This window comes from Gymnoscopelus braueri (assembly GCF_963280865.1).
Source record: "Gymnoscopelus braueri genome assembly, chromosome: 6".
Taxonomy (NCBI): Eukaryota; Metazoa; Chordata; class Actinopteri; order Myctophiformes; family Myctophidae; genus Gymnoscopelus; species Gymnoscopelus braueri.
The window spans coordinates 35,830,249-35,852,616 of NC_137607.1; the positions used below are offsets into that span (position 1 = coordinate 35,830,249).

General features: G+C 44.3%; 1 protein-coding gene across 2 annotated transcripts in view; it reads right to left on the reverse strand.

Moving 5' to 3' along the window:
- The window catches only part of kita (KIT proto-oncogene, receptor tyrosine kinase a), a 38,853-nt gene extending 16,656 nt beyond the window's left edge, over positions 1-22,197 (reverse strand). Inside the window, exons 1-10 of one of the 2 annotated variants that reach the window (XM_080431787.1) lie at positions 22,062-22,197; positions 17,581-17,835; positions 14,668-14,952; positions 14,005-14,144; positions 11,612-11,783; positions 10,236-10,422; positions 8,520-8,635; positions 7,632-7,746; positions 5,050-5,234; positions 42-148 (exon numbers count right to left, since the gene is read on the reverse strand). In XM_080431787.1, the coding sequence (XP_080287913.1) occupies positions 42-148; positions 5,050-5,234; positions 7,632-7,746; positions 8,520-8,635; positions 10,236-10,422; positions 11,612-11,783; positions 14,005-14,144; positions 14,668-14,952; positions 17,581-17,835; positions 22,062-22,116 (1,617 nt within the window). In that variant the 5' untranslated portion in view covers positions 22,117-22,197. Of the gene's footprint in view, positions 1-41; positions 149-5,049; positions 5,235-7,631; positions 7,747-8,519; positions 8,636-10,235; positions 10,423-11,611; positions 11,805-14,004; positions 14,145-14,667; positions 14,953-17,580; positions 17,836-22,061 lie in introns of both variants that reach the window. The other variant, XM_080431786.1, reaches the window with a different exon arrangement.
- Positions 22,198-22,368: the final 171 nt, after the last annotated feature.

Consider the following 22,368-nt stretch of genomic DNA (forward strand, 5'->3'; position numbering starts at 1 on the left):
CATGTTGATGTGCAGTGGTGTATGGTGGGAACACGTCTTACCTGCATGTACTTGTAGAACAACACGATAAGGATGAGACAGAGGAGCGCTGCTGCCGATACAGATCCAATCAGCAATGGAGTGAACAACTCATGGGTAACAGTCCTCTCTGAATGGCAGGGTAATGCAGACATAATAGAAAGAATATAAAGAAAACAACAAAATGAGGGCTCTGCATGAGGAAACGGATGATATCTTCAAGGCACCGGATAGGCACCAGATTATACTATGTGTAAATGTAGATACATTGTTGTTGTTTTTTATGTATCTTTCTCTCTCTTCCCCTTGCCCCCCCCCCCCCTTCTCTTTTTATGGAAATAACAAAAACGATGGAGCTTGCAAAAAGAAAGACTCTCACCCACTGTTTTACACCTGTAAACCAGTGATGTGATAATAAAGTTGATTCTGAAGGCACAGTGACATAAACATAAACAAGTCATCCTATCAAAGAAGGAGCGGTTTAGGCCGTTTTTATTTCCATCACCTAGGGTGCGGCTTGGAATTCCGTGTTCCATGATGATGTGTGTGTATCTCACTTGACACAGCATATTAAACCAGAATATTCTAAACCATGACTGGAAAAAACTGGTTGAGGCTACGTTCCTTTGATTAACTATGGGGATCTGCTGTACTGTACATACATGCCTCTGCCAAATGCTTGCACTGGCTGGATACTGTGTACCGCACAGGCTGCGAAGATCTCACCCGATCTGCCAGAGTTGGTTGGCCTTCACTGGGCTTGCGCAAACTCACTCATTGGCAATTGGAATTTGTAATTATTCTCACAACAGTTAAAAATGTTTTCGAAAACAGCCGATCTACATGTTTCATGGGATCTCGCCCCCCTCTCTCCACCAATCAGATTGCTCCTGCCTCCCTACCTGCCATTCATTGTAAATTAATTACTAGGCACGTAAGGTGTGAAAAGATCTTACTTCAGGTGTTGAGGGAATACCTGAGGGCCAATTTGTAGCACTTCATGTGTTTCAAGTGTTGACATGACACTTGGACAGAATACATTTTACACATTTTAAACTTTAATGGCCCTCTGCTGACTTTCGCTAATCACAACAAATCTGGTTGTTTGTGTGCAATATTTTGTTTCTGGCCTTTTTCTTCCCCACCCCTCTGTTTTGTTTATAATTTTTCCCCACACAATTAACCAATGTAATGGTTTATTCCATCCGATGACAGACTGCATTTTACTGCGGCACTGTTGCAACCTTTAGCTGTGGGCGAAGGAATAATTACATCAGCGTTGTGTCTGGCTGTATGGTGATGATGCTTTATTGTTTTGCTCCTCGGTACAGTGGGGTGATGCCTTATTGTTTTGCTCCTCGGTACAGTGGGGTCTAAATAAGCTCTTTAGCGATAAGAAGCTTTCTCTCCTCTTCAGAATGTGAGAATGCAGAGTCTGCAGGAACTAATCCCCTGTAAACCTGTCAGTGGCTCCTAAAACCCTCCCTCTCCATTCTCTCCGCTACAGCTCACTGACACCAAAGCCCCCCCACCCCGCCACCCACCCTCACCACCACCACCGCCACTCCACGGCAGCTCACGGCACGGCCCGGGGCTCCCCGCCGCGCACCGTAACTTTCTACGCCTCCTCCGCCCACTGATGGGGAAAAAAAGAAAAGAAAAAAAATCCCTGGACACTTTTTCCCACAGGCCTGCCATGCCTGGCTGTGCCCGCTCCTGGCTGTGCCCACTCTGCTTGTAACACTCGCCCACATGCCCGCTGTCCTCCCCCGCCCCCCCCCCCCCAATCCCATGCTCTACCACACACACACACACACACACACACACACACACACACACACACAAACAACTCCCCCCCCTTGTCTCCGGGCCTGGCTGCAAACATACAAAGTTTTCTCTGCCGTTTGGGTTTGTGCAGTGTGCCGGGGTGACGCGCGGCAGATGGAGGAGCCGTTGTGTTGTAATGCTGGGGAGGATTATCTTTTTTTTACTGGTCATAATGTAAACAAAGACCTGATGCTGACCCCTTTCTCTAAAGCAGCGCTACTCAACACGCGGCCCGCGGGCCGCATGCGGCCCGCACGCCGCGTCTTGGCGGCCCGATGGTCAAACCCCCCTAAAATAAAAATATACATTTTAAAAATATACATTTCCGTTCAAATGTATGGGTTGCTAAAACATTTTTCAAAAACAAACAGACAGACATACATACAGGTGCGTCAATTGTTACAGGTATAATGCATAGTTTTCTATGCATTTGGGGTTTTTGGGGGGGTTTGACCCCCACATTTTCCCGCCCAGGATAGGTGTCCCTTATTTCAATCTCTGGGAGTTGGCAACCCTAACCTTGCCATACCTTAGCTTTTGCTGAACTGATGCCACTGGACATACACACAAAATAAACTGGTACAGTGAAAAGAATATGATCAGGGGTGCACATAACTGGTGCGCAGGTGCGCATGCGCACCCAAAATAAATAATGAGCACCACATCAGACGACGCGAGGCGCTTTTGCGTACCAACAGCTGGGACCGGAATTTCCAAGCTTTTATTTTTTAGCAAAACTAAAAAATAAAAGCCTGGAGATTTACTTCCTGAAGCCACACTCACACACTCACGCTAAAGCACGTGTCGGCCCCATGTACAGCCATAGGCGCAGGGGGACGCATGCTGTGATTGTGTGAGCCTCGCATCCTGACACACAGACCTGACTCGCAGCCCGCTGCACGCAGCGGCTGTTAGAGGCACTCGTCAGTCACCGATGATGAACGTCATCATCGGTGACGTAATGGTGCAAAAATATGCCGTGAACGTCCCAAATTTGGCGGATAAAAGCAGCGCAGCACAGGGCACCAACCTTGGGGGGTTCACCAAACAGCGTGAGTGAAAAAACCCCCCCCCCCCCCCCCCCCCCGTTGACAAAACTGTCCCGGTGGGCACCGTGCTGAAACCCCCCCCCCCCCCCCCCCGTTGACAAAACGGAAAGTTATGTGCACCCCTGAATATGATGAAAATGTACATTTTATTGTGTGTTACAAAATCGAAAAATCCAAAATAGGACCGTAATTTTTATGGCGGCCCCTTGGACTTTTGGTATTTTGCTGAGTGGCCCCTTAGCCATCTTAAGTTGAGTAGCCCTGCTCTAAAGTGATAACCATCACATCCAATGAAGTTTAGTAGTATCTCTCCTGGCTCATGTGTACACAACAGATTATTTGGAATAAGCTATGCGACCTCCTCTCTATCTGGCAAGATGGAAGAAGTACTCACATGTTTGACTTAGGTAAAAGTATCATTACTGCAATGTAGATATACTCTGTTACAAGTAGGAGTCCCGTATTCAAAATGTACTTGAATAAAAGTAAGAGTACTCATTATGCAGAAAGTACAAAATGTATAAAATAATCTTTTGAATAGCCGATCTACAAGCTCACAATGTTCACATAGCTTGTATATCTGCAGCTATATTCAAATATATATCATATAGGGCTGAAGTGGTTAGTGTGTTTTGTAATAATAATCCAAATCTACAAAGTAGAGTAAAAGTACAATATTTTCCTCTGAGATGTGGTGGGGTAGAAATAAAAGTATTGAACATTTTAGATACTGAAGAAAGTAAAAATACCTCAAACTTTTACTTAAGTACAGAACTTGAGTAAATGGACTTAGTTACTTTACACCACTGCCTAAAAGTGGAACCAACAGTACTTTTCTATTATGACACTAATGGCTAATTCATACTTTGTGTCGTACGACAATGTTGGTGTTGAAAACAAAGTGTAGGCGTGAAACGTGTCAATGCTTTTTTCATTTGAGAATATGTGTGAATTTGGCCAAATACACTTACCTAGCCTAAGGCTAAATAAGAGAACACAGTGAACAAAGATCTGATTTTGTTCAACTGACAGTTGATACTCACTTAATTCTAATCCCATGATGGTGATATGTGGGGGATTAAGGTTAAAGCACGGTATATCAGCCTGGAAACAAAACTTGAGACAAGCCGACGCCAGGACACACCTGTTTACCCTATTTGTACAGTATAATAGTGTTTCCCTCTTTCTGTGTCTGCCCATGTGTGTGTGTGTGTGTGTGTGTGTGTGTGTGTGTGTGTGTGTGTGTGTGTGTGTGTGTGTGTGTGTGTGTGTGTGTGTGTGTGTGTGTGTGTGTGTGTGTGTGTGTGTGTGTGTGTGTGTGTGTGTGTGTGTGTGTGTGTGTGTGTGTGTGTGCGCGCGTGCGTGCGTGTGTGTGTGTGTGTGTGTGTGTGCATGTCTCACTCTCAAGTGGCATATGATTTAACGTGCAGGGTGTTCCCTATAGAACTCCCACAACGTGTGAAATAGAACTTGTGGGAGGCATGTGCTGTCATGTGAGTGATGAGATGACGGAATGCAGACCTAATTCAGAACCAGGCAATGTTGCCATTAAAAACATTGAAAGCAAGTTAAGACGTTAAAAAGGTAGGCAGGCAGGCGCGCCATCAGAAGCAGGCTTGAGCCTAGTGAGGCACTTTGGAGTGACGTGCTAGCCGAGCAAGTGCCCATGGCGAGTGGTGCCGTCTGAGTTGGATACCGACGGATGGGAATCTGTTATGATCATTCCGTTATGGTCAACATGGTATGTGAACGTTGCAAAACAAAATCTCGCCTGCCCTAAATGTCATTCCTGGGGACGCCACGATTTTAATATGAATGCAGTCAAAAAAACATAAACTATTTAAATGAATGCTGAAGCATATTTTCCACAAATGTCCAGAGCCTCCTTAATTTAGTTGTCTCTGCAACTATCTGTTATTTAACACACACACACACACACACACACACACACACACACACACACACACACACACACACACACACACACACACACACACACACACACACACACACACACACACACACACACACACACACACACACACACACACACACACACACACACACACACACAAGTAATTCTGTTTTCTACAAAATGTATTTGAGTTGGGTGTGGGTCATTTTACGACTGGGAGGAGAGAGAAACGTCACTCACCACTGATGGAGAACAAGGTGTAGGCCTGCTCTCCTTCCACGGTGGCCACACACTCCAGCGTATGGAACCTCCCCCTGCTGACGTTCAGTCTGCTCTCCACCTCCGTCTTCCCGAACATGGGACTGAGCACTGTGACCGTGATCACGTCCTGCTCCTCCTGGGTGGCATTCAGCTGCTGGGAGCACCTGAGCAGAGCAAACATACACTGTTACTTTAGATGTTGTCAGGTCACAATGTCCCTGGCACACCACCAGAGATTTTGTGATAGAAATGATGCATTTGATAGTGTAACTTGTCTTTTGTTGTTGTTTTACCCCCATTTCCACCCGAATTTCAGGGTTGCCAATTTCCCATTACGTACTGCGGTCCCTGTCGTTGCCAAACATGCCAAGCATTTGATTCTGTAACTTTTCTTCTTCTTTTGGGTGCATTTTTCCCGATTTCCTCCCGAATTTTTCCGTAGCCAACTCCCCATTTCGCTGCCAAGACTGCAACCCAACCCCCATTCCACTGTTTGCCTGGGGAGAGTGTAAGACAACCACATGCCTCCTCTTGATACACTTGGAATCACCAGCCGCTGACAGCGAGGAGATTCGCCGGGACAGCGTAACACACACGGAGGTTCGAGGCTACTCTATCTCCCCTGAATACCCTCCCTACTGAACAAGCGCCCCATCCAACCGCCAGGTTGCTTCCCACCACCCGTGAACACTGACAATTGTGTTTGTCAGAGCCCCCCGGCAAAGGCGGATGCTCTCCTGCCCGGAATTGAACCCCAGTTTCTGTGCGGGTGGATGAGTGTTTCACATGCAAGCCACACCGATGCCTCATCAAGTTATTCTTTAATTATCTCTTTAAGTCAATAAGTCTTTAAGTGTCAAACGACTACCTAATCTTTGGCATCAACTTGAATTTAATCAACCTACTGTAAACATTCCCTAGGTTGTGAAAACACTGTGCTAGCTGTTTACCTGTACAGACAGTCAGGTGCGGTCGTGTTCCGTCACACGTCAGTGGGTTGTCTCTTTAGACTCGACACAGATCTATTCAAGTCGCTAATGCGTGACACACAACCGGCATTCAACGCACAAAGCCGTTAACTGGTGACAATGAGTGTTTGCGTCACCTACTTTCCACTGCACTAAACAATGACACCGCTACATCTGATCTGTGAAATGCCAGTGGAATAGCAAAGCACCTCTATTCCAGCATCTTCAAGTTACAGTACAATACCATAAGTTATGCTGGTCTCGCCACAGATGTCACAAGAGCAGGGGAATTTTTACACTGACAAAGGGGGCGATGATGGGGGGGGGGGGGGGTTGATGAGTAAAATTACCCGAGAGGACCCCAGGGCTCTACATTTCACAGCACTGTACCAAGTCGTGGCCTTTCCCAGGTCACACTCTGAAGCACTCCCACAGCTGCCTCTACAGTATGTACTACACCAGATTTACAACTTAGTTACACACCAGTGTCACACACCGAAGATAGCAGATCTACAAGGTCACAAGGTGTCCCGATGTGATGCCTTGTGAGCTTGTAGATCGGCTAATTGGCGGTGTGCAACACCTGCGTGCAACCCACATATAAATCAGGCATTTCTATGCATGTAATCAGACACGTCTGGCTGCAGTACTTTGCCAAACTGATTTGTATCGTTTAACTTCCCATCGTTCTCGTGTCACAGTAGTACATCACGTCATTGTGCCATCAGGGGTAATCCGCCATGTGTTTGAGTTTGTAAGTCTCATAAGCAGTCAGATGAGTCATCCCTCACTCATCGCCAGTGCTGGCACGGGATTGGGTGTTAGTGCCGTAAGCCAACCAAGGTGCCCCTCCCACCGTATCCTTTACGTTTGACACAAGATGTACCGTGTCCGTCCGATTGCGATTGGTTCCCTCTGGGCGGTGCGTGCCACCTCCTGCGTGCCACCAAGCACAAGTCACCTCTTCTCCAATCCCTGGTCACGTGAGAGTCATCTGATCGCAGTCAGCCAATCACTTGCCAGCCCACTCAAAATCCCACAACCCATCATTCCACCCATCCTCATGGTTGCTCGTTCCAGTGTGTTCTCTCGTCAGTGTGACCTACAGTTCCTTTAGGCTGCTGTGAGAGGTTACAGTATATGTTCGCATGTAGGTTCCGCTGTGTCCTGTGACACTAGTGAAGAGAATTAGTGACAGCCTAGAAAGATGAATCACTACTTACTTTAAATGGTAAATGGTGAAAACCGTTGCAAGGCACCAACTTGCTCATGTTCAGTGTCTTGCTCAAGGACACTTCAACAGTAACACAGGGGGAGCTCAGGATCGAACAGGGAACCTTCCGATTCCCAAGCGGCCTCTCTACCTCCTGAGCCACTTTACTTAAAAAGATGAAGGTTTGTACTCAAAGTAATGTAAATTTACCGTGAGTTTTTTCACCGTGTCATTTGTCAATACACAACCTTCACTTTGGGCTCAGGGCTCAGAACGTTAAGTCAGTGCTATTGTATTGTGTCCGGGAGGCAGACTTTATGGGGCAACTCTGTGGGTGTGTTACGACCAAGCCTTAAATCAAGTCAGGTCTTTAAACTCACCTCATGTACGGCTGCTCACAGTAGTACCAGGTGATCTGGGGGGCGGGGGACCCTTCGGCTACGCAGCGCACCTGTCCGTCCACGGGACCCTCGTGGGACACGATTTCTGGTTTACCTGGCACGGGGATATGGTCAAAGTTAGCATGTGTTGACACTGCATGACAAGGGAGTACAAGGGAATGTGCCTCATTCTACTGTATATTATGCAAACAGGATCAGAATCAGAATCTATCAGAAACTATCTCAACTATGTTCAGGCACCTAATGCTAGACTTCAATGGGATGTGTGTAGACCACCACAGGGTTGGAAAGGGGGGGGGGTCGAAATCCATTTGCAAATGTCACTTAGTGAAGATTAATGATGACTTTAATGCTACAGTAGATGCTGTAATGGAATTCATTCTGTGGCTTGAGGGAACAAGGAACCTTTAACCACTTAAGCCCTGTTTTATACGTTGGCTATTCAAAAAGAACAACACAAGCTCTACAAGCTCACAAGCTCCGCGTTGTGAGCTTTTAGAGTTACTATTTGCTATGTGTTGAAGATTTCTTTTTTTAAATCGTTGTTGCCCATAATGACATGCCCAAAATAGAGACGCCAGATTGAAAGTGTCTCTCAGGACAGACTTGTTGTAATTTTCAATTACAGTCTGTAAGGAAGCTCTGAAAATTAGTAGAAAATAAAGCGGACGTCACATTATCTCCCCACTTCCATTTCGTTATTGTGAACACTGCGTCGTGATCGGTCGAATAACCTTCCGGCTTGAAGAGCTGTTCTCAACTTTTACGGGGAAGAATTACAGACTGTGTAGCATTCAAAGATTGTGACAGAGACAGTGTGGCTTGAGAGGCTAATATGTCAAAGGTTGATTCTATATTGTGACTTACTGATCACAAAGACCCTGAAGGATTGATTGACTGTTGCGTCCCCGTTGGAGGCGTGGAAGGTATAGACTCCACCCTCTGTCATTTTCAGTCGCACCAGCCTCAGCTCGCTGCTGTACCTGCGGATGGAATCAACGGAACATCTCACCAGCGATCAATAACATATATTGACCATAGATTTGTGTTGTGAAAGGGGTTTTCGACCGATTGACCTTCAGAAAATGGTCAAACGTTCAATACGGCTCTCTGCAAACCAAATAGCTTTATCAGAATGTGAAATGTCAAGTAATTGATTTCCTGTAGTTTGTAGCTCATAACAGCCCTGATGTAAATACACAAATCATAATGCCTAAAGTGTAATGTCAGTAAATGCCGATTACCAGACAATCCTCAGTTTTAATTGAACCCAAATGGACCTGTGTAAAAATGAACCCAAATGGACCTGTATTTGGGTAAATGTTTTACACACTCTGACTTAAATTAACAGAGGATCTTTCTGTGCATTATTACAGACCAAACTGACAGGGCGGCCATAGCTGAATGGGTAGAGAGGCCGTCTGGGAAACAGAGGGTCCCCTGTTCGCTTCCTGACGCCAGCCATCTGTCGAAGTGTCCCTGAGCAAGACACTTAACCCCCAACTGCCCCCCCCTCGAGTGCTCACCATAACCATCTGAGCAACTGAGCTGAGCTGGGTGAAGTTGAAACTGAATTTCCACACACACAGGTCTCCCCGTTTCTTGTCTCTCTCTCCCTTTCAATTCCTTTATCATGAAGTAATGCTACGTTAATTTATTTCACAGATTAAAAAAATGTATTACTATAACATAATCCCAAACATGTAGCGTTGGCATAATGATAATAATAATAATACAAATAAATATTGATGTGTGAGACATAGCGGCTATACTGCTGATGTTTCATGGTAATTGTAGCCCTCTGATGCAATGATAGCTTTCCATTTGGAAAAGAGCAGAAAGCCCATTTGAGTGCGAGGCCCTCGGGGCCTTAATGAATTTCCAATGAATTTCTCCAGCAGCAGATTGTGGATCATGTGATGATTGCAGCGCGGTGCGGCTGCCTGTCACACTGCTGTGTAATCACCTCCACTGACCTGGGGCCAGCTGGAAACTAAAAGTGTTACATTTCACTGAGAGGCTGTAATGAACACATTCTTCAATGTGGTAGGCTAAGGGCAAGAAGACACACACATGTGAGTGTGTGTGTGTGTGTGTGTGTGTGTGTGTGTGTGTGTGTGTGTGTGTGTGTGTGTGTGTGTGTGTGTGCGTGTGCGTGTGCGCGCGTGTGTGTGCGTGTGTGTGTGTGCAGTACATGCATGGGTGGATTACATTTCTGCTTTTGCATGAGTACATTTATGACTGTAAGTGTGAGTGTCTCTGTGTGTGCGTGTGTGTGTGTGTGTGTGTGTGTGTGCGTGTGCGTGTGTGCGTGTGTGTGTGTGTGTGTGTGTGTGTGTGTGTGTGCGTGCGTGCGGGTCTGTGTTGTGTGTGCCTGCATGCGTGAGTGTTTGTGTGCGTGTGACGTGTGTGTTTGTGTGTTTGTACATGCATGCTTGTGTGTGTGTGTGTGTGTGTGTGTGTGTGTGTGTGTGTGTGTGTGTGTGTGTGTGTGTGTGTGTGTGTGTGTGTGTGTGTGTGTGCGTGTGTGCGTGTGACGTGTGCGCGTGTGTGTTTGCCTGTGCGTGCAGACAGAGTGTGTACCTGTGTGAGCTGTTGTGTTTGGTGATGACGTGGTCCGTGGCGTTCCTCAGCTCATGGCCCATGAAGCTCCAGGTGGCGCTGTGCGGTTCGGGGTACGCCTCCATCTCCACGCTCAGAGACAGGCTCTCCCCCGAACGCACGCGGATGGTGTTGTTCTCCGGCGGGGTGAGGTGGATGAAGCCCTGGGCTGTCAAATGAAAAGGTTGACAGCTTTTTAATTAAGCGGGAAAATAGCCGATCTACAAGATCACAACACGTCATATTTGCGACATGTTTGATCTAGTATGGGCTATTTTAGCTATTTTCGACAACAAGGCTTCTAGTCCTTATAATCTTTAATCATTTTATTCAAACAAGCACACAGCAAAAGTGTGTGTCATACACAAAGTGTCTGTGTCATAAAGTCTCTGTCACACACTTAAAGGGTTATTTCACTTTCAAAAAAACTTTGGGTCATTTTATCGTCTACTCAGGCCTTTGTGAGCCCCCCAGACAGTTTTTAAGTTGCTTGATTCATTATTTAGATATTTGATATTCATTTTATCAGACACGCCCCCTTCCTATACAAACCCATTGTAACTTCAAACTTCATTTTAACCATGTTAGACTCATCAAAAACACCCGTCCTTGGTTCTGGTGACTCATCCTGCCCTCCTAATGCGTCAGATTACTTTTTTCATTTATTTTATAATTTTTTTTTATTGTATTTTATTTTTTTCATTTTCCCAAAAAAATATTAAAAATAAAAGAAAAAAGTAATTGAAAAAACACGGCCCCTCACGCATTAGAGGGCAGGATGAGAATAAAATGAATATCAAATATCTAAATAATGAATCAAGCAACTTAAAAACTGTCTGGGGGATTCACAAAGGCCTGAGTACAGTAGATGATAAAATTACCAAAAGTTTTTTTGAAAGTGAAATATCCCTTTAACATATATTTGATCTTTTTACTCTTACTTTCACTCTTATTCTTATACTGTGACTGCAGTTTGTGGGAAGCTTTCACAAAATGATTTCACCCACTCTTTTAGAACTGGTGTAAACTCGTGATGTGACAACAAACTGAAGCTGTGTTGAGTGAGTTGAGAGTTCATTGAGTTCAGAGACAGCTCAATATTATTGTACTGTATTATGTATGCACTATGTACAATATTGTACTGGCAAGTACTGTAAATGCAAATACAGCCAGCACAATAATCTTGGTGCTTGTCGACGGCTCGGGAAAAAACTGATGAGGATAACAGGAACTCATCTAGGCTGCAAACATTCCATTGCATGACAGCAATACAATACCATACGCTTCTAAACGTATACATCCATCATTCCATATCTCTGTGCATCAGGGGAGCTTGATTTCCAGGATTTGTATCTCACCGTAAACATCCAGCCACACCGACTCCACGGTGGTGCCCTTCTCGTTCTGCGCCTCGCAGCTGTAGCGGCCGGAGTCGTAGCCGATGACGGAGTCAATGTGGAGCCTGCCGCTGCGCACGTGAGTGAAGGGCTCCGTCAGGATGCGCGAGTTGCTGTCAACCTTTGCTGGTTGCTGTGGATACCAGACGGCACCCTGTCAACGCCCAGAGATCTCTAGAGATTAACCCTGTCTGCGTGCCCGCCCTCGCCAAAGTACTTTCAGCAGAACACAAACATGCTGGGGTGTGGGGGCACACACACACACACACACACATGGCATGCATACATACGGCGACAAGAACTCTGACTGAGCTATGGCAATTCTGGGTCAGGAGAGAGATAACCTTCATGCATAGCTCTGCATATGACTGCAGTGCATTCCTATAGCAGTGATTCTCAAACTGACCCCCAGTTACTGTACTTTTTTTTTTTATCTCTGGGACCCCAATCTACACTGTAACATCCTCAGTGTTAATCTGAGAGTGTACAAATGGAACCAAATGGACCCGTAACAACCTGTAACTTTTCCATTTTTCTCTCTCTACATCGTCCTCCGTCCATCGGCCTTTCCAGTCATCTCCATTCTCCATACATTTGTGCACTCTCAAGAGTTACAGACCTGTATGGGTTCATTTTGTTCCTAAATGTCAATTATTTAGCTGGGGACAACCAGGACCCCTCTCAAGGACCCCTGGGGGTCCGTGGACCCCACGTTGAGAAGCAGTGACTTACAGTACAGACAATCAGCTGTCACAGCTATGTACTGTGCTGTCGCTCCAGGTCCCTGTACTGAAGCCAAAGTACAAGTCACTCCCCTGGGAGAGGATATCAATATCTGATGTCACAATAAGAGTATCCATTAACAGCAGTTAATGGTACTTTTGTTTATTTGTTTATATGCCAAAAACCTTTGATCGAAATAAATGGATCAAAAAACTTGGCACTAGCGCTCACAAAATAATTGCAGGAAAATAATTGAAGGATATAATGCAAAATATTTGTTTGCGGCTTTGATGCAGGATTTTTTTGTAAGTATCAGTACATTAAGGCGTTATGCATATTAAGGAAAATATAGAGTATATCTGGAAATTATTTGATGGAATATAACTTATAACTTTATGCTGTGCTGAGCCACTCAAAGTGCTCGCCAGTGTGAACTTTGTGACATCTCACTTGGTCTGGAAAGTTCATGGTCATGTGAGTCTGACCACTTTAACCTTGCCATCCCAATCTTGGACATGTCATTATAGGCAAACATTTTCTTTTTAAATAGCGGAAACAGCCGTATAAGTATAAATTATAAGTATTAAATATCAGAGAATTTGGGGCTATGAAAGCTTGGGGCTTAAGTGGTTTAAGAGCAGACCAAAATGTATTTGAGTTTCAAAAGAGCTTTGATAGTTTCTCCCAGCTGGGGCTAATAGTTTGTCTCAAATGTACAACATGATTTTCCCCTTTAACCGTGACCCAATACCATGCTCCCTGCCTGGATATCTCCTAAATGCATTGGGAGTTTGATTTACATATTTGACTTTGTGTCCAGGCAAAAAGACTAGCCTGTGGATGAAATCACATGGACGAATATGCAGGTCAAAAAGTGAAAACCTTCACTTTTTGACTAATATCTCTATATCCCATAACCCCCAGGCATTCCTGTTCAAATCTTTCACAATGACTCCCACTGTAGGATTTCCCTGTGGCGTTGTTGTTTTGAAATAAAAAAATGATTCACTGTAATGTGTCCTAATCTTTCACCGGTATCTTCGAATATTGTTTATCTCTCAGCGACTAGCCTCTGACGCAGACGAACCTGGATCTCAACCCCTTAGGCCCTAGAAACTTTTCTGTACCACAAATAGCTGAATTATTTTCATGACGTTTAACCCATTAAGACCTCAAGGCTGATTCTACAAATGCCTTCTAAATCAGTAGTTCTCAAACTTTTTCATGTCAAGGACCCCCAAATTGATATATATTTGGCCACGGACCCCACCTGAATTTTTTTTCTGCCAGGGACCCCCAGATGAGAAGATTTATATTAAAAGAAAATCTAAATATGTATATATATATACATATAATAAAATAAACATTTTCTATATCTTTTGAATATTTTCAAAAGTAGCAGATGTGCAAGCTCGCAGAGCAGAACGTGTAAATGGATAAAGTGGTTAAAATGATGTTTTAACCACTATGTTAACTACTTTTGCTGGGGACCCCCTGGAACACCCCCCCCCCCCAGGACCCCACTTTGAGAACCACTGCTATAAACTTTGTTTAAACAGAGAAAAAAGCAGATCTATGTAGATGAATGTGGCTGAGGGCCAGTGTAGAGGGAAAGGAGAAAAGGTTCTCACCGAGCCAGGAGGGACAGAAAACGTCAGCTTGATTTCACCGTTGACGTTGGCGGTGCTGCAGGCAATGGAGAGTCTCTGGCCCTCCGTCAGGATCAGCCTTTTGGGGGCCTGCAACTCAAGGACAGGTGGGCCATCGGGTACTGTCGGGGGAAAATGTATATTTCCCATCAGTCCAGTGCACAGTGGGTACATCAGATGGCTAATTATACAGTATTGCCTTTATCCAAAGCGTTTTTTACAATGTGCATTATATTCACCAATTCACACACACACACACACACACACACACACACACACACACACACACACACACACACACACACACACACACACACACACACACACACACACACACACACACACACACACACACACACACACACACACACACACACACACACATTCACACACAGACGGTGGAGGAAACCATGCAAGGCACCAACCTGCTCATCAGGAGCAGTTAGGGGTTCAGTGTCTTGCTCAAGGACACTTTGACACTAACCCAGGGTGTCGGGCATCAAACCGGGAACCTTCCATTTCCCAAGCGGCCAATCTATATCCTGAGACACTGCCGCGGCCCCCAGATGCACACACACACGCACACGCACACGCACCCACACACACATGCACCCACACACACACATACAAAACATACACTTTTACCTGGTCTCACTGTCAGTTCGTAGGGGTGTGATTTGACATGGGTCCCTCCCAGCTTGGCCGTGCACACGTAACAACCCTCGTAGGACTTTCGCGTGTGGTGGATAACGATGCCTTTCTCCAGGCTGGCAGTGTACTGCAGACCGGCGGCCAGGGCTCCGCCCTTACACGGCTCCAGGCGCAGGTTGACTAGACCTGGGTCGGTTGCCAGGCATGAAATGGAAGCGCCGTCTCCTACTCGAGCCAAGATGCTGGTCACCATTGATTTTCTGAAGGCATTGTCGGGATCTGCCAAAAAATATTGTTTTTTTAACCTAACATCAGATGCTGCACGTCGTGAAGACACATAAAACACAATGTTTGCGTATAGCAGGGTAATGTTACATAATTAGCATATGAAATGGGATCATTTGCCAAAATGCAATTATTCCCTTACAGTACCGTATTTCCTTGGACATGACTTGATTTAATTTTGACTTCCAGAAAGAGAATTGTGCAAATCAGTGCTTCTCAAAGTGGGGTCTGGGGACCCCCAGGGGTACTTGAGGGGCTTCCAGGATATCAATAGCAACATTAATTTATAAAAGCATCAAAGCTAGTTTAACCACTTCAACCATATTTTGTACTTCTGCGATTTGAAAATAGCCGATCTACAAGCTCACAACGCGTCACAATTCAATGCGTTTTGAGCTTGTAGATCTGCTAGTTTAGGGGGGGGGGGAATATTTCGCAAAGATCTCACAAAATATTTTCAGAAGGGGGTTCCGTGGCCAAAATACTTTGTCCTTGACATGAAAACATTTGAGAACCATTGGTGTAAATCACAATAAAACATGGTTTACCTGGGTGCCTTTGTTAATTCTGTCTCTCTGTCTCTCTGTCTCTCTGTCTCTCATTAAGACACAGGCTAGGAGCTGTATCAACCAGTGTGCATGAATCAAGGTGGGGGTGCGGCAAGAAATCCTAGGACCCCTGAGACCTGGACTCCTGGTCCCTCTAATAATATTAGTTATTATTTCACATTAGGTGTGCCTCTTCTCTGGACACTTTAAAATCCAGACTAAAAACACACCTGTTCTCCACAGCCTTTGAAGCCTTTTAAACCATTTTCCATGCCATGCATGCATGTACAGTATTTTGGTTACATTTTAACTTCAATGTTTTAACCTGTTATTTTCTGTTATATTTCATATTTGTATACTGCACAGCACTCTGGTCAACAGAAATAAAATTGTGATATTAGTTAAACTGAAACATATAAAAATGGGGTGCACCGATAGCACGAGTACCAGCATTACCAATAGTACTGCTATGTTCTTTTCAGTTTCTAGAATGCAACAATTGCAACATTTGCATTTTAGGTTAAATGTATACTGAGCGGGATTAGCTCCTTTGAAGTGGCAGAGTCATATTATCCTAACATTATACTACTCAATCATTACTTAAGGCCTAGTAGTTGTTTAACAACCAAATAGATTACAATGCACCCATCCCTTCAGGTTATTGGAATGATGTCACTTGTAAACACAGGACTTTGCACGTTGTTTTTACTGGTGAGGCTGAATGCCTCACTGTGTGCACCTTTAAAATACTCAAATACTCTACTACAAAATCCTCAACATTTTGGACACAAGGAACTGAATGAAGGCGTGCATTCAAGACAAATAAAGTGGCTTTAGCCTGATGTCTCTGGTGTGCTCCGGGGCCAGTGTCTAGATCTTGGCACTCTGAGCCGTTCAGGGTTTTCCCCCACTTAACGGCACACCTGCAACAAGGTAGCCTACAGTTATGGCATTTGGCCAAAGACATCTGGTGACAGAGAGAAAAACATGAGGAACCTCAATCAATTATTAAGCCTATTTCAGACCAAAACATAATAAAAACGGTTTTGTCTCATTGTGAGTCACAATGAGACAACACCATTTCATGCCAGATTTAGGGCACGGTCACACGTACGATTAAGTAGCGTCAGCGCCCCGTTCACCCCCTTCCATTCTATAGGAGCAAGGGGGCACGTGGAGCGTCCGATTTCGGCATTTTGATGCGACGCTTTCAATGTGTCTGAAGTGTGGAGTTCAAAGTGCAGTTCAACAATAAGAATGAAGCGCCGTGGGGTCCTCAGTTGGACCCACTTAGCAGGCATGTCGCATGAGGTTTTCTTTCAGTCAGCCAACCAATCCAACCTAAATCAAACAAACTACACACCAGAAAACAGGCACTGCCCAAATTTCTGCAACGACACCTCAGTGGACTACAGCAGCCATTACATTTACTGCCTCTGACAAATGACAGCGCGGCTGCGTTTCCCTGCAGTCTGTTCCATCAACCTTCAATTCTTATTCTGTTTTTCTCTTGTCTCACACTCTCACACACGCACGCACGCACGCATGCACGCACGCACTATTTCACAAATAGCAAAAATAGTCAATCCACAAACTCACAGTGCCTCACGACTCGAGTGTTTCTTTTTTTTATTACCTTTTCTTCCACTAAATTTTCTGCAAGTTTTTGTATTTATTTTTAAAATTATTTCACCTACAAGGACATGCCCAAATAAATTGGGAATGTCAGGTTAAAAGTGTGGCCAGAGAAGAGCGGAGCGTACCCAGAAACAAAACGTGTCGGTTAAACTAGTGGTTCTCAAAGTGGAGTCCGGGAGCCGCCCAAGGACCCCCAGGGGTCCTTGGGGGCAGGGGCGCCGACTTATGTCCGCGATACTGGGTGCGCAGCGCGCGTGCCGTGCATGCACGGCCAATGTGGTTAATTTGGTACAAATAATGTACTCCATGAAGTGTAGATGTCAGAGGTTTTTTCTTTTTGTGCCAGGGACTTCTGGGGGTTCCTGGCACAAAACATTTTCAGATGGGGGTCCTCCTTGGCACGAAGACGTTTGAGAACCAATGGGTTAAACTGTACCTTTGACGTAGACGTAGACGGAGCTCTGCTCCCTGGAGCTCTCCTCCAGGCAGATGTAACGGCCCATGTGGACGGGCTGGGCCCGGTGGATGTGCATCACCGACAGCCCGGCGCTCCGCTGCTCCCCGCGCACCTTCAGCTTGTCCTCCCGCAGCCATTGCACCGCCTGCTGGCCCAGGCAGCGCAGGGTCACCGGGCCGTTGAGCGGGATGACCAGGTGGGGCCCGCTGGGCACGATACTGGGCCTGGTGCTGCCTGCAACGTGACCATGAATACAAAGAATACCATCAGAGCCTGTTTTGATCAGTATTTTGTAAAAGAAAAAAGAAAGAAAAAAAAAGTGTTGGAATCTATTTGAAAAACGTATGAATGAATAGCAAAAGAAAACATAAATAGATAAAATAGATAAAAAAATATAAATAAAAATAAAGTACATACAAGTAGCCTATACTGTATGTTAAACTTCATTATATGAAAATAACATTTAACTTGAATTACACAATGAACTAGCAAACAAGTAAACATGAAATACACAAACCTTTTTTTTTTTACAACCTAAGCCCTTTTTCAAAAATCTATCTGTGAACTTGTAGATTGTAAAATTGGGACATACTGTATCAGCTACATAATTGCTGATATTGATGTCGGCAAAAAGGCCAAATAATGTCCGATCTCTCAACCCAATCCATCGAGATTAGATGCTGGGAAATGGATTTCACCACAACTTCACCACAACACACTTTGCAAACGTATGGCCTTAAAGTGTGGTTCTCAAATGTGGGGTCAGGACCCAAAATCAGCCACAAAACGTTCTCACAGGGTCGCTGACGAAGGTCCACGGAGGAAACATGGTGTTTTTGATATGTTGCTTCCTGACCTCGTGGTCAACACATAACTGTGTGGCAGCTGGCCTCAACCATGACAAGCGAGTTATTGCTGGGATTTTAATAAGTAAAATATTTTTACTGCGCTGGACTTTTATGCAGCTGAATTGCTTCTGGAAAGGACAAACAATTTATCTTGGCCATGGGATAATTTAATGCGCTCTTCAAAGAAACATGTGCTGAAGCACCAAATGCTTTGGCAAACTGAGAAAATACCCAAAACTAACATTCCTTCCAGCCCCTTCGGATTCTAATCGTTCCGGTTAGTGGTTCAAGACAACGCAATGTCTTTCAGAAGCAGTGAAACCAGACCAGACAGCTTTGCAACACCGATCTGACGCTTAACAACTCTCAGTGCTCTAATGCAGTGGTTCTCAGACCTTTTCATGTCAAGGACCCCCAAATTGATTTGGCCACAGACCCCCATCTGAAACCTTAAGAGAAGGTTTGTGTTCTTAAGACTTTGCGCAATTGTTAGAAGATTTTCAAGATCGTTATTTGAATCTTTCAAAAATAACCGATCTAGAAGCTCTCAACGCCTCGCATCATGACATGTTGTGAGCTTGTAGATCGGCTATTTTCAAATAGCCAAAGTATAGAATATAGGGTCAAAGTGGTTCAACTGATGCTGTATTAACTAATTTAGCTGGGGACCCCCTGGAACCCCCTCAAGGACCCCTGGAGGTCCCCCCATTTTGAGAGCCACTGCTCTTATGAACTGCATGGTGCATAACGCTCATGCCTCACGGGTGGTTCAAACCTAGAAGGATAATTTACGATTTAGGCTTTTATTAGACGCTAAAGGACAACCCTGAACAGGACTTGAGTAGTCTAAAATTGCATTGGGTTTAAGTCTAAATGAACTTGTGACAAGCAAACTTGACACATGATCGTAATTGAACTTGGCTAACAAGCGGCCAGAGAATTCATGGAATCTTTGGGACATCAAAAATGACTAGTTCATACCTGGGGATGTGTGCAGTGCAGCCCAACTACAGTACAGACTTGGATGTGGATGCGTGCACCACAACTCTGCACAGACTTGACCATTTTTTTTAAAATAATCTGCTTACATTTGGGGAAATTCAGCTCCATCAGTCCCTGCCAATGCCAATGCTCAATGCCCATATGCAATTTGGAATCAATCGGCCAACCCATTGCGGAGGAACAATCAAAATGGATGCAGACAGATTCTTCTCTGTTTTATAGAAGGATATTTAACAAGCCAACTGGATGTTTTGTCAGTTGGCTTGCGTGTAGCAGCTATTAGCCTAGAGGCTTAGGAGGGGTTGGCTGTACCTGAGCCCCCAGGTGGGACACAGCAAACAATAACCCTCCTCCACCACTTGCTGAGGAGCTCTTTGGCAAGGCACTTAACCCCAATTACTCAACTCAGTTGCTTTATTCAGCAAACAGATTTGGTATAGAGGGAAAGGGGAGGGGGCCAAGGCAAGAATAGACCCCTGGGGACCCTGGTCAACTTAAGTATATAGGGTTTAAGTGGTTAAAACCACCATTATGTTAAAGCAGCTGCTCGTGTCAAAGAGTGCATAATGTGGTTGTACATGGGAAGTATTGGGAAGATAACAAAGATGTGAATGTCAATGTGCATAATCATGTGCAAACAAATTGTCAGTGTTGATTTGACTCTACTAGAGCAAGAATAGACCCAAAATGATTTTACTCTGCATGTGAAATGAACAGCTTGTGGTTGGAAAGAGCATGCATGATCAGTGAAGCTTCCCTGGACAGAGAAATGTGTACAAGTTCAAATTAGGTTACACATAAGTTAAATGAGATTCAAATTCCCCAAATACACAATGTTTAAATCAAGACAATCTTGATTGGGATTTAAATCTGAACTGGGTGTGACTTATACAGTTCTGGCACATAGGCTACAGTACAGTATAAGTCGAAAATATACTATACAGGCTATGAAGTTCTCAGACAGTAGCCTACAGTAGGCTATAGGGCTGAATTTTGAATCATGGATGCATGGAGTTTGACTTAAAGTGAATAGCCTATGACAACAAGAATAAATACAAATTATGGCGGAGACTTCTCAATATCTATTTGTTTTCAAATAAATATATAGGGCCACAGCTATTGCTAGGCCAACAGGCCAGTTAATAGTAGTTATAAATTACGTCTCTACATAAACAGGCTTAGGGCAAACTTCGTGAGCCTTGCTGCATCATGTGACAGAGGTAAGCCTGTGTACATAGCCTAGAGAAACACACTCAAATTACCTACTTTGGTCAACAGTCGAAAACCTCAAAAACATCAACAACCTCCATTAATATCTATATTAAAACAGGCTTTGTGTCGCATAATTGCAACAAACCATTGCGAATAATAGAAGAATAATGTCCACCTGCCGTCAAGGGACGAGAGGACCGTTTGCAACGGGGGCGCAGTGGGGCTTCATTTGGTTGGTTATGATTAGATTTGATTCGTTTCTCCTTAATAAATGCATTTCCATTCCATCCATTTAAATGGGGCAAACAAAGCAAATGCATGCTTTTAATTGCAGGCTAGTTGGAAATGGACAAAACATGCATAAAAGGCCATATGAGGACTTTAAACCTATGTGCATCGGCTGCTTGGGAAAATAGCCGATCTACAAGCTCACAACACGTCGCGATGTGATGCGTTGTGAGCTTGTAGATCTGCTATTTTCAAAAACTCTTGCAATAAAATGTGGAATATTTTTGTTTGAAACATCCCATAAGTAGACTGTAGCCCTATGCATTTAAAACATTTTGACGTTCTTAAAACAATAGCTGTACTGTCTTGTTGATGGAAAGCCATATGAATGCATTCTGTTGGTTTTGGTCTTTCCAGGTTTAGCAAGAACTTGAAGGCTGATGTTAAAAACACGAGGAAGGAAATTGTATATCTAAGATAGTTTGGCTCATTTGCATGCTTGCTTCCAGGGAACGCTCAGTATTTCCATACTGACGGTTTGGCTTATCGGCGCATCTTTGAACTGAACCTCGAGGAAAAACCGCAGGAGTTGATGCGCGTAAAAAAAACAAGTGTGGATGACTCAACGCAGTGTATAATTAATATATTTTAATGAATTGAAAGTGTTTTTTTGGATTACTTTTCGCGTATGCAAGCTCTGAAGTTGCCCTCATAAAGATGAATTATTGAGAGGAGCGCAACTGGGCGCCCGGTTCACCAAGATCCAGTTTCCTCTATTAGGTTTCACTGTGGTGGCTGAAGACTGGCTTGCATGTTAGTCTATGTAGATTAAGATAAAAACCAAATAATAATAATAATTATTAGAAATTAAACGAATTGTGCAGTGAATCCAGCGATACGTTTGCTTTAAAAAAAAAACAAGCATTGACATCCAGGTCTGTTTTGAGTCAAATTCAACGAGAAGTTTTTCAAATCAAGGAAAACACGACGAGACATAATAAATGTCTCAATACGTCTGCAAAACAACGAATTCTACAACACCGATCAGGTCCAATCAATAGCCTATTATTCCCAGGATATTAGGAAAAAGTTGAAAGCATGCAACAAGTTCCATAGCCTATTGGTACTCACGCAGCAAGTGTTTTTTTTTTAAATTCTTATTTTTATTACCTGGATGGAAGGTTAACTGCAGAAAAACAGTCAACAGTATCCAGTGGTATTCCATAGTTTATAATTCCATCGGTGTGGCTGTGATGGTGTCGCTATAGTGCCAGATCTCTCATTCATGTGACTGTTGTGAAGTTGACTGAGTGTATTCTGTGGGGCTGCGTTACATCCAAGGTCTTTAAAGGCACAGTGATGATGATGATGATGATGCTCCTCTCCCCCAGTGGTGGAAAAAGTATTCGCATTTACTGTAGGCCTACTGCAATGTACAAATAGTCAGTTACAAGTAGGCTACAAGTCCTGAATTCAA